Source organism: Vicia villosa, unplaced genomic scaffold (assembly GCF_029867415.1).
Source record: "Vicia villosa cultivar HV-30 ecotype Madison, WI unplaced genomic scaffold, Vvil1.0 ctg.003061F_1_1, whole genome shotgun sequence".
Lineage (NCBI taxonomy): Eukaryota > Viridiplantae > Streptophyta > Magnoliopsida > Fabales > Fabaceae > Vicia > Vicia villosa.
The window spans coordinates 112,354-125,560 of NW_026706103.1; the positions used below are offsets into that span (position 1 = coordinate 112,354).

The window sequence follows — 13,207 nt, forward strand, 5'->3', positions numbered from 1 at the left end:
TAAGTAAGAAAGATTATGAAAAGAGAGAAATAGATGAGAAATAGAGATGATTTGATGTGTTGATTGTTATGAGAGAAAAAGAAAAGAAATGCAAAAGAAATAAATGTTGATTTTTTGTAAAAATACCAAAATGCCCCTATGTAAAAATTCACTAAAAAATTATTTTATTAAATAACTTAATTTATTTTTTAGTAATTTAATAAAAATAAATCAATTTAAAATCAATGGAGTTTATTATTATAATTAAATTAATAAATTTTATTTTTTACATTAACCAAAAAAATTAGAATGAACCTTATAAAAAAATTGAAAAAATAAATATTAAAAACCTTCAATTTATATTATTCACTTCTTTGCTTAATAATTTATTTTAAAACAACATTATATATATATATATATATATATCAAAAAAATATTATTAAATTATTATGTTTTTAATTTAAATTTGTTTATTTCATAACTCAAAAATAAAACTTTTGATAACTTTTCTTGATATTGTTATAAATTTAAAATAATACAGTATCATCTTTTACTATTGATGAAATTATGTTTTTTTAGTAAAGAGGGTAACGAGCACAAGTACGTACCCATAAACAAATATTATTATACTCTGTCCAAATCCTATTCATTTTCATCTTAAGAGATAAAAATATTTACAATCTAATTATAGCTTCTTGAGCTAGATTCTATACATGAAAATGTATGTGAACTAAGTGTTCAAACAACTAAAATGTAAAAAGGAATTTACACTAGCCTAGATTTTTTATAAGGTAAATTCTTAAAGTTTGGTTATATACTTAAGGTGAATCATCAAGTAGGTGGTTTATGGATGGGCCATTTGTATATTACATAATATATATTTAAAGGGTGTAGGTAGGTGAGTTTTGGAAAATATGGGAACACATAAAACTTTCCTTACACAATCCCTTACCCCACCATCCTCTTTCTCCTCATATCATCTTTTGTGTTTCTAGGAGAGAAATATCTCTGTTTTCCAAAGTTCCTCTTATCATATATTCTTTTGGGTTTTGACTGAGTTTTGGTCTATGTCCCCTCAGTCTCTTGTAATCTCTTTTATTTTTATATATATATTAGCCTTTATTAAAAAAAAATATATATTCTTAGGAATCAACACAGTAGCCGAAATATGTTTCAAATTACTAGTAATTAAAAACAGATAAAAGCCAAACTTGTTACTCTCCATCAAAATTTATAAGGAAAACATAAGATACATAATCAAACAATAGAAAGAAAAATAAAATCATTTACACACTTCCACCCACAAACTTGAACCAAACAATAAAAAATTAAACAAAAACAAAGATACATAAAGGGAAGGAAAAAAAATGAAGATGAAGAAAAAACAAGAACATGTCTGAATTAATAATTAGTACTTCAATTCTAAACGTCTAGCACAAGAAGTACAAAAATAATTTCTCTTAATCTTAAAACACATAGGCAAAAAGCAAAACCTCCATTGCATCTCAACATCCATAGCTTCAACTTTTCCACCACAATAAGGACAAGAACCTGAAGCTTGTTGTCTTCCCAATTCCTTCTCTTCTTCCTCACACACATAAATAAACCACATTTTTCTCCAACTAGATTTGCTCTTCGATTTCACTTCTGTTCTTGTCTGAGATTCTTTGATTTTTGTTGTGGTTGCTATCTTTTGCTTAGATTTAGCTGCAGAAAAATTATTGTTAATTTTGAAAGAAAGACCCATCAATTGCACTTTATTTATACAATATCCAAAATGTGTTGCTTGTTGGTGGTGGTTGTTAAATAAATAGAATATTCGCTTTCTTTGATTATTTCAACTTTATTTTTTTTCTTTTCACTTCACTTCACTTGTGTTTTGTTTTTTATGGAATGAAAATAATGTTTAAACAAAGGCATAAGTGACTAAAAACTTTGTATGGAAACTTTTATGGTAAAGACGGCTTGAATTTATTCTCATGAAAAATTAAGGTGGCGCGCCCTGAATATGGACTACCTTTAATATGTGTTCTAAATGTTTATAGCATGGTTATTTTTATTTTATTTTATTTTTTTGAAAAATTGTTAATATCATATTTACACAATTGCTAAGGATTAAATTATGTCTCTTTATTTGTGTCAAAAAATTATGTATCTTTATTTCTTTTAATTTTAGTTCAACTGGTTCATTTAGTTGAACTATTCCTTCCACTATTATAATATTTTTTTTTCAACATTTTGCTACAAAATATTTACATTTGACGATTAAATTTATACAATATACTAATATGCAAGAAATGCATGCATTGACTGATGAATTATTAGATTGATTTTAAGCAATGATTTAAGAATGCATGCCTTTATATTTTATTAATTTATTGTGAGAGAATGCAAGCCTTCATATTTAGTTATTTTATCGAGAGAGAAGAGAGGGTTTTCAAAGAAATATCTCATTAAAAAATATTGTATTTAATATTAAAATGAAAATAAATTATATTAATTAAATAAAACAGATTCATAGTTAAATGAATAATATTATATATATATATATATATATATATATATTAAGGATTAAAATTTAAACTTTGTTCGATAAAAATAGTTGAAAGTTGATTACTTAGTTGTTAAGTTATAATTGATTATTGATGATTGAAGATTGATAGGTGATAACATATATATGATGAATTAATTGGAGTGTTAGATAAAATAGAGGTTCTAGTAGCTCATAGTAAAACAGTGGCGAAGCCAGAAAAGTTATAAAGCTTGGGCAAAAATTTAAATACCGCAAATTTATTGTATATAACATATAAATAGTCATCAAACAGAATAAAAGAGATGAAAGATAAACTTACAATAGGATGTTAAATAAAATCACGAGGCAAATGCCCTTTCCGAGACTTTTTTGCGGTGAATGTTCGAATAATATCAATATCATCAAGTGACTTGAATATCTCCCGCTCAGTGTAACATACCATTAAGTCATTAAACCACACGTCGTTGATCTTATTGCGCAATTTAGACTTGATAATCTTCATTGCCGAAAAGGCTCTTTCAACGGATGCTGTCGACACCGGTAATATCAAAGCTGACTCAATAAGTTTGTAAACCAATGGAAATACCAAATGTTTTTCAGTTTGGACCATCTTCATAGCTAAAATTTGAACATCTTCACAAGTGGAAAATAAAGCATTTCTTTTCACTTGAAGAACATAAGTTTCAAGTTGATCCCTTATTGTTCCTCGGTCATCATCAGAAAAGTCTTCGTGATAAATATCAGCAAGACGAGCAAACCTATCAACATCAAACTTGGAGAAAGAATTCTTTGGGTCAAGACACGAGAAACAATCAAGAATAATGTTACTTCCTTCACTAAATCGGTGATCCATCTCGACACATATTTTGTCAATAGCTACATAAAAGATCTCTGCACGGTAATGATGAAGATTAGTAATAGTCCTCCCTTCTGCTCTTGACCGTCCCCAAACCGGTATTTCTTCATCCATATTTGGAATCGGAATACCTTTAGCAACACAAAATTCCTGGACCTCGAGAAATAAATTATCCCAACCACTCTCTCTCTCATTGTGGCCAACCGAGCTTTGACAACATCAACTAAGTCCATGGCATTCACAATATTAAGATCTTTTCTTTGCAAGACATTTGAAAGCTCGTTTGTGATACCAAACAACTTTAACATTAACTTCAAAATAAAAGAAAATTTAAAGCTCTCCATTTTTTCTATCAATCCCGCTGCTTGAGATGGTCCACGCCCATCTTCATCAACCATACTAAGCACCTTTAGCACAGATGACCACATTTGATCCAAATGAAGCAATGTAGTATGATGTGAACCCCATCTAGTATCCCCGGGTCTAGTGAGACTAGATGGTTGATGCAATCCCCTTCCTCTAGATATCTCACCCCTCTCAAGTTTATTTAAAATATCTTGGTGTTGTGCCTCCGTCAAAGCATCCCTCCTCTTACAAGATGCACTTGTTGTGTTCACAATCAAGGAGATATACTCAAAGAAATCGTGAATAGATGAGCAACTACTAGTAACAGACACAACAACCAATTGCAAACGGTGAGCATAACAATGGACATAGAAAGCATAAGGGTTTTCATTTAAAATCTTTCTTTGCAAACCATTGAATTCACCTCTCATATTTGAAGCTCCATCATATCCTTGCCCTCGTATCCTTGAAATAGATAACTTGTACTTATCAAGAATACCATAAAGAGCATCCTTTAATGCCTCAGATGTAGTATCTTTGACATGATGTAGAGCAATAAATCGTTCAACAACATGCCCTTTGTCGTTCACAAACCTAAAACAAATTCAACTAGTTTACTTGGAGGCATAAAGAGTAATAGGTAATGAAAATTAGAAGTTGGAGATTGACAACAAATACAAACTACTAACCTCAACATCACCGCCATTTGCTCTTTGATGGATATTTCACGTGACTCGTCAATAAGCACGGAGAATTGTCTATCACCAAGCTCTTCCATAATCACCTTGGTAACTTCATGTGCACAACACGTTGCAAGCTCCTTTTGGATGTCACTAGAAGTCATTATGCAATTTTTTCCACCACGGTCAAAAGCATCGCTCACTTGTTCATTCTTAGCTTTGACCCAATCTACCATCTCTCTAAAATTGCCCTTATTTAGAGAAGTAGAGGATTCATCATGGCCACGAAAAGCCATGCATTGTGCAATAAGATATCTTGAACAATCTACAGAACAAGTCAAACGAATCTTATATAATTCTTCTGATTCCTTTGTTGCTTTAGCAAACTTACTTGTCACACTTTGTCTTTGATTATTATAATCATCATAGTGCTTGACACATGAGTTGTGCAAACTGTTATGACTACCAACGTGATCTTTAAAGCCTTGAGATGCATGCTTCCAATCTTTATATCCGCTTTTAGTGAAGACTTCAAAACCAAAGTGTTCAGCCCTCCCGGGTTTCTTAAAGAGAAAGCAACAGAAACAATAAGCTGCATCCTTGAACTCACTATACTCTAACCATGTATAATTCTTATACCATGATTTACTAAATGCTCTTTTAACACTTCCAAATGGAGTACGAGGAAAGCTTGGCATATTCGGTTGCATTGGGCCCTTCAATATATATGCCCTCCTCACTTGATCTTGAATATCCGGAGCATACTCATTAATTTGTTTCCTACGACCTGGATCACGCACAATCTCATTTGGGTTAAACTCATTAACCACATTAGACGGTGGTTCTAGTTGTGATTCTGATTCAACCAAAAATCTCCTCATCTCTGAAAGAAAACACTAGTTAGTTAAGTAAACAAAAACATTATATTTAATTTAAAGAAATGATATTTATAATAGAAACATTAAATTAAATTCTAAATTCTCTAATATATATTTGATCATATGTTATTGAAGGGTGGAAAAAAAATTAAATAAAACTCTTATATTTTAAGATCTTTTATATGCTTATTTAATACTTTATTTTATATAACACATTACTAAACACTATCATATAATATGGTATATATATAATCTATTATTATAGTCTTTCACAATTTTATAGACTTATGACAAAAATCTGGTATGGTGGTACCTCTAATCAATCAATTTTATATTATTTAAATAATTCATATAAGTGATAAATCCAAACAATCATCCATTAGCTTTATATTATTTATATTATTCTTAAAAGTGATAAGTCCAAACAATGAAACAAGAAAAGAAACAAGTCCAATTTTTTTTCCAGAACAAGCACAAACCAGAACAAGTGTAAAACAAGTCCAAAAAAATGAAGATCAAAGTTCAAAAAAAAACTTAGAAAAAGAGTGATGAATTAACTTACCAAACTGTGATGAAATAGAAGAGCGAGGAGACCGATTGTGATGAGAGGAGGGCGGAGGGAGGCAACGGAGTCGCAAAACAGAGGGAGGGAGGCGGAACGTTTTTTCCTTTTCTCTTTCGTTTATGATGTTTCGTTTCTCTCTTCTTCTTTTTTTGAATTTTTGTTTTAACACATATATGCCCAAAAAAACTATTGGGCCCGAGCCTGGGCAAGTGCCCACCCTGGTCGGGCCCAAGAACCGCCTATGTAGTAAAATGATCACAAGAAAAAGGAGATTTTGTAATTAATAACTTAATGATTTTTTAATATTTCAAATTAGTTTAATGTTTACTTAAAATTATTTCGAATCGAAACCATAAATATGTTTGAATTGAGATGATGGACTCTTAGTGTGGTGCTCCAAGTCTCTGATGTAGTTGAACACGGGGGTAAACCTGCAGGATTAACACTCCAACGTCCAAATCAGCTAATGAGTCAAAAAGGGGTAGAGAGGTATGAAAAAATGTGTGTACCTTAAGTTTGATATATATATATATATATATATATATATATATATATATATATATATATATATATATATATATATATATATATATATATATATATATATATGACATATGATATGAGTGTTTTTTTATGTGAGAACATGAGAATGAATCTGAACCATTAAATTTTAAAATAAATGGTGCAGATTATGCGTCATTCTTTTTTTCTCTCCCCTTTAGTAATGTTAATCGGGCTTTCATGAATTTGCAACAATGATAATATGTATCTATATTTACATGTATGTCCAATGCCTTTATTTAAATTTTGGGCTTGATATATTTTATCTCTTCTTTATGGTTGTCCGGCTCAGCATGTGGGTTTTTGGCCTCCACGTATTGGTTTGATTGGTGAATCCTCGTTGTGACGCGATGTACTTACCATGTTTGTTCTTTAGGACTTGTACGTCCTGACTACGCTACAAGTGTTCAACATGTCCACCGAACTCTATAATGCCAACCAGAGTTTCTTTGATACAATCCTATTGGAAAGAGTTAGTGTCTTTCTTTAGCGTCACTAATAACCGCCCCTACCAAAGGTAAGGTTCTTCTCCCTGCCCCCAAGATTGACATGGTTTGGAGTGGACATCTATGGGATCCACCGCCTACACTATTGGAGTGGTTAGTTCCTAAGAGAGGGGGTGCGTCAACTATGCTTGAAGCCTATTCATAGAGTGTGGGATCCTCTTTAGAAAAATGACTTACACCATCTTACAGAGGGTTATAAGACCCCTTGTGTTTGCAACGTCAAATAGTTAGCATCTTAATTATTAAAATTTCATAAAAGTTTATGGAATACTTAACTCACCGGGAAAGTCGGAACGAAAGTATATTCTAATTTGTTTTTTACTTGTACTTTTTTCAACTATACAATCGGGAGATGACTTAGTGGAGGAGTCTATTGGTCTGCTTTTTATGGGGATATGTGTCTTTGTATTCGTAGGCGGGGTCTTTCTCTCTTTAGGTGCCCGATGGATGTACCTATCTCTCAGGGGTCCCGTCAGCATATCTTTGTTCGAGGGAGACGCAAGGCGGCCGACACCTTCACGACTATTCTACTTTTCCATGCCTGTGGAGGCCATGTCATCTCTTGATGTACTATCTTTGGAATCTCTCAATCATTATAATTTACATCAATTGGATGTAAATAAAGCCTTTTTACATTGTAAACTCCAATAATATGTATATATGATGGTGCATCTTAGTGTTCATACAACTAAACCTAACCAAATTTGTAAGCTTGTCAAATCCTTTTATGAGCTTAAATAAGCTAGTCGGTGATGGCAAGAAAGGCTTACCAACTTTCTCACAGAACATCATTACAAACAAGTTAGAACAAATCATTCCTTATTCGTCAAGTCCAAGTCTTGTTTTTTCACCATTTTATTGGTATACATGGATGATGTAATACTGACATGCAATAATTTGAATGAATTCAAATTCATCAAAGAAGCTTTGCATAACTCATTCAAAATCAAGGATTTAGGCAAATTAAAATACTTTATAGGCATTAAGGTAGCACATTCAAAGGATGAATTTTCTCTATGTCAAAGAAAGTCTTTCCTTAATCTTCTATAAGACTCAGGTTTCACAAGATCCAAACTTATTTCCACTCCATCTGGTCCTGCAAACAAATTGCACCCAGATTCTAATGATCCTTCTCTAGATATAGAAAGCAAGAAAACCTGGCATCACATTTTGCACACAACAATTGAGTCAATTATTTTTTGATCGTACTACTAATCACTTTAATGCAGCATGCAGTGTCCTTAAATACCTCAAAATTTGTCCAGGTCAAGGCATAATGTTTCCCATAGATTCAACAATTCAATTGAATAGAAATTCGAATGCAGACTGGGCATGATGTATTGACACTAGAAGATCTATTTCAGACCAATGTTTCTTTCTTGGCAAGTCACTAATTTCATGGGAACTAAGAAGCAATTGACAGTTTTAAGGTCCTCATCAGAGGCAAAATACCATGGCCTTGCAACAGCAACATGTGAATTGTAGTGATTACTTTATCTCATGATTGATATTCAAGTTAAGTGCACAAGGACATATGCTATCTACTATGACAACCAAAATACTTTGCACATTGTATCTAACTTAGTTTTCCATGAAAGAACCAAAACCTCAAAATTGATTGTCACATTGTGGAGGAAAAGTAAAGTCAAGGAGTCATTGGTCAAGTCCAAGGATCAACTAGAATCTTGTATCCTTAACAATTCAACACCCTTTTAATCAAGTTGAAGATGGTAGATATATGCCAACCATCAACTTTGGGGGATTATTGAAGCACATAGAAGATAAACGCAATAAATCTTTATAGTGTGTAGATGATCAAAACAACAAAGTCCATAGAGTTGTTTTAACAATTACAACATAATAACTAACTCCTAATTCAATATAGATTCAGTTAGAAAGGTTGTTAAAATAGTTATTTGCCGGCTTATGAAAAATTAAAGGTGAATTCTTATCTACTCAACTCAAAAAGTTGAGTAAAATTACATTCAATATAAATTTTTTTGGAAACAACTAAAAAGTATATTATTTAATAATTAATTAAATAAGATAAAATTAAATGATGCAATGTGATTGGTGGAAGATATACTACCCAATTTTTTGTGATGAGTAGAGAAGTTGTCCCCAAAATTAAATAGTGTAATGCATACATGACAGCTGACAGCTCTTGTGGTGGAAGCAACTACTTGAACATATAATTGAATATTGTAATTTATCGATATTTATTAAAAATAACTAATTTAAAATTTTAGTTTAGCTATATATAAATAAAAATAAGAAGATGGCATTAAATGATTAGACAATCCACCCGACTCAAAGCCATTATAGTGTTCACATTTTTATAGTTAATATGGTAATTATAATCAGAGGGAATAAGTTTTAAAATAATTAAAAATTAAAAAACTCAATCACATTTTATTTCTTTCAAATAAGTTCTAGAAGCAGTAAATGTCTTCCAAACTCTTATCATCTTCAATCAATTAAAATGATTCGCTGCTCCTTGGTCCCCAAAAAAATACAGTATTGCCATATATGAAAAATACACCTACAATTTCTTACATATATCAACAAGAAAGTAATTTTTCAAAGTACTAGCAATCAAAAAAAAAGAAACATAATCAAAATGAAACTCTCCATCAAGATTTACAAGGATTTAATTTCCTTTTCGCTTACACAAAGTCCTTCCACTTCCACTCACATAATTAAATAAATAAATAAAAGATAAAGAAGAAGATGAAGAAGAATAAAAAACCATAAACATGTCTGAATTAGTAACTAATATTTCAATTCTAAACGTCTAGTACAAGAAGTACAAAAATATTTTCTCTTAATCTTAAAACACATAGGCAAAAAACAAAACCTCCATTGCATCTCAACATCCATAGCTTCAACTTTCCCACCACAATAAGGACAAGAACCTGATGCTTGTTGTCTTCCTAATTCCTTCTCTTCTTCTTCACACACATAAACAAACCACATTTTTTTCCTCCTAGATTTGTTCTTCGATTTCACTTCGGTTGTTGTCTGAGATTTTTTGCTTTTTGTTGTCGGTTTCTTTTGCTTAGATTTAGCTGCAGAAAAACTATTGTTAATTTTGAAAGAAAGACCCATCAATTGCACTTTATTTATACAATATCCAAAATGTGTTGCTTGTTGTATTGGTGGTGGTGGTTAAATAAATAGAATATTCGCTTTCTTTGATTATTTCAACTTTTTTTTTTTCTTTTCACTTCACTTATGTTTTGTTTTTTATGGAATGAAAATAATGTCTAAATAAAGGCATAGATGACTAAAAACTTTGTATATGGAAACTTTTATGGTAAAGACGGCTTTAATTTATTCTTCGTGAAATATTAAGGTGGCACGCCGTGGATTTGGACTATCTTCAATGTTTGTTCTATATGTTTATCGCATGTTTATTTTTATTTTTATTTTATTTTTTTAATGATAAATTGTTAATATCATATTTACACAATTGTTTAAGGATTGAATTATGTATCTTTAATTCTTTTAATTTAAGTTCAACTAGTTCATTTAATTGCACTATCCCTTCCACTATTATAATATTTTTTTCAATGTGTTGCTACATAATATATTTATATGAGTATTAATTCTATACAATATATTTATATGTAAAAAGTATGCACATCGTATTTAATTTTAACTAATGATATAAGAATGCATGCCTTCGTATTTAATTTAGAGTGAGACAAAGAAAGAGAGTTTTGTCAAAAAAAAATTCATTAAAAATAGATTATATTTAATATTAAAAAGATAATAAAAAAAAATACTCCCATGAAAAATATACAAATTTTCACTGTTGACCTAACCACTCACCTTCTTTTTCTTTCATCCCTAATCATGAATGATACATTTCTAAAATTTGATTATGAAATCATTGCAACACCTTCGTCCAAACTCAACATTTTGTGGACAACATGTGCAACATCTCATTGAGTCAGTAGTTGGTTCCTTGCGTCAAAGGAGATAGAATAGCAATTTTTATCCTAAAGATAAGTGTCAGATGAGTTTTAAAGCGTGCGAACACAATCTCATGGAAGAATCATATCGCCAAAGGGTACCGCTCCACTTACAATCGTTAATTTGCGTCCCAAGCTAGATGAACATTGGACATCCATTGAAAAATATGGAATAACTTCACTGGGCATGGGTTTCTTCGAGTTCTCTTTTTCTTGCATCGAGGTTGTCCGGAGTGTGAGGTCAGTTAGCTCTTGGAATCTGAATCCTAGTACTGTGAAGTTGTTCCCTTGGACCAAAGATTTGGTGCCTTCAACCACCAATCAAACTTCTGCCCAGGTTTGGATTTGAATTTACAGTGTGTCTCATGAGTATTGGACGCCTAAGATTCTATTTGAAATTGCAAGTAGCATTGGAACTCCAATTTGTATTGATTGGACATCGAATAAACACTCATTTGACATGGAAATTGGACACTGTGTTATAATGTTGGTAGACTTGGACCTCTTGAAGAAACCTAGATTCAAAGTGTTGGTGGAACGTGTGGGTCTTTCTTTTTTGGTCAATAAACCTGATATGATGATGATTGTTGAACCTTGCATGGATTTCAAAAAAAATCCTAAGAAGTGGTTGAAAAACCCATACCTCAAATTGTTTGCTTTTAATGATATACAAGATCTTCTTCCAAATCTATGGTGCCTTTGCAAAGTGGAGCTCAATCCAATTTTTTTGAAGTGTGTTACTCATCATAAATTATAACAATAAAACTTTTGGTTTCTCTGTTGTATATGCCTCAACCAATTACTTCACTAGAAGAAACTTGTGGAACAACCTTATTCCAATCATTCCTAATATCCCATGGTGCTTTAATGGAGATTTCAATGCAATAATTCAAGTTGAGGAGTATCATGGTACTCACTCTCATGCTATAGTCCCAATGGAGGACTTTCATCATTGTTCAGACTCGAATCACCCCATCTATCTCCCAACCTTGGGTAATCAATTTACTTGGAATAATGGTAGAAGGGGTAGGGCTCTCACTAAAAAAGGGTAGATAGGGCTATTTGTAACTTTAGTTGAATTGAAACTTGCTCCTCAATATCTTGTCACACTTTTATCATAAACAAGTCGGAAAATCTCCCTCTCTTTTTAACCTTCCTGGTTTATGATAGCAAGTTTTTCTTTCAGTTAAAGTTCATGCATATGTTGACATTGCATAAAGATGGCAAGGATATCATTATTAAATCTTGGAATACTAAAATAATTGGTTTCCCTATGTTCATCCTTGATAAGAAGCTGAAGTTACTCAAGGCAAACCTTAATGATTGAAACAAATGTTGTTTTGGTAATATACATAAATATGTTAAATAAGCTGGAGAGAATATGGCCAATATTCAAAAGTTTATTGAAAATTAAGGCAACTCTGACTTTCTTCAAGATCAGTAAAGAGAAGCCCAACTTAAGCTAGTTGAGGTTTTAAATATAAAAGTATTATTTTGCAAGGAGATGGCTAGAGTCAACTGGTATGTCAAAGGTGATAGAAATACAAAGTTCTTCCACATATATGATACAATCAAAAGGGCCACTAATATGATCAATTATTTGAATAGTAATGATGATGTAACAATTGATATGGCTATTATTGAAAATGATATTTTAAACCAATACAAAATATTTTAACAAGAATGATGTTTTGCATGATAATAGTTAGGTGGATGAAACAATTCAAAGTTTGATTTCTGAACAAGCTAATAAACTTCTCGTCCTTATTCCTTTTGATCTAGAAATTAAAGATGAAGTCATGAACCTCAAAATAGACAGTGCCCCTAGTCCTGATGGATTTGGAGCAATTTTCTTTCATCGTTATTGGGACATCATTGGCCAGGATATGATAAAAGTTGTCACTCAAATTTTTAAGTATGATTAGATATTGTCTCACTAAAACTCCAACACAATTGTGCTCATTCCAAAATCTAAAGGAGCTAACACAATTGACCAACACAGGCCTATTCCCCTTGCTAACTTCCAACATAAGATAATAACTAAAATTATGACTGACAGATTAGCTTCCTTCCTCCCTCAGATCATCTATTTTGAGCAGAATGGCTCCATCAATGGTAGAAGGATCAATGGTTGTATTAGTCTTCCTTCTGAAGCTATCAACCTCCTAAATAAGAAGGCTTATGCTGGAAATATGGCCATCAAAATTGACATTTCAAATGCCTTTGACACTTTCCATTGGCCTTTCCTTCTTGGTGTCTTGGAAAACTATGGATTTGGCTTTAAATTTTTTAATTGGATAAATGTTATTCTTAACTCTGATTATCTT

At 31.6% G+C, this 13,207-nt stretch overlaps 2 protein-coding genes and 1 pseudogene across 2 annotated transcripts; all 3 read right to left on the reverse strand.

Annotated features, from left to right (window-relative positions):
- Positions 1 to 1,281: 1,281 nt before the first annotated feature.
- LOC131640329 (uncharacterized) lies at positions 1,282 to 1,734 on the reverse strand. Its single transcript, XM_058910739.1, has one exon. The coding sequence runs from the start codon at positions 1,724 to 1,726 to the stop codon at positions 1,388 to 1,390; it is 339 nt and encodes a 112-aa protein (XP_058766722.1). The 5' UTR covers positions 1,727 to 1,734; the 3' UTR covers positions 1,282 to 1,387.
- A 1,106-nt stretch (positions 1,735 to 2,840) lies between these two features.
- On the reverse strand, positions 2,841 to 5,274 carry LOC131640330 (uncharacterized; annotated as a pseudogene).
- A 4,329-nt stretch (positions 5,275 to 9,603) lies between these two features.
- On the reverse strand, positions 9,604 to 10,023 carry LOC131640333 (uncharacterized). Its single transcript, XM_058910742.1, has one exon. The coding sequence runs from the start codon at positions 10,009 to 10,011 to the stop codon at positions 9,676 to 9,678; it is 336 nt and encodes a 111-aa protein (XP_058766725.1). The 5' UTR covers positions 10,012 to 10,023; the 3' UTR covers positions 9,604 to 9,675.
- Between the last annotated feature and the right edge of the window lie 3,184 nt (positions 10,024 to 13,207).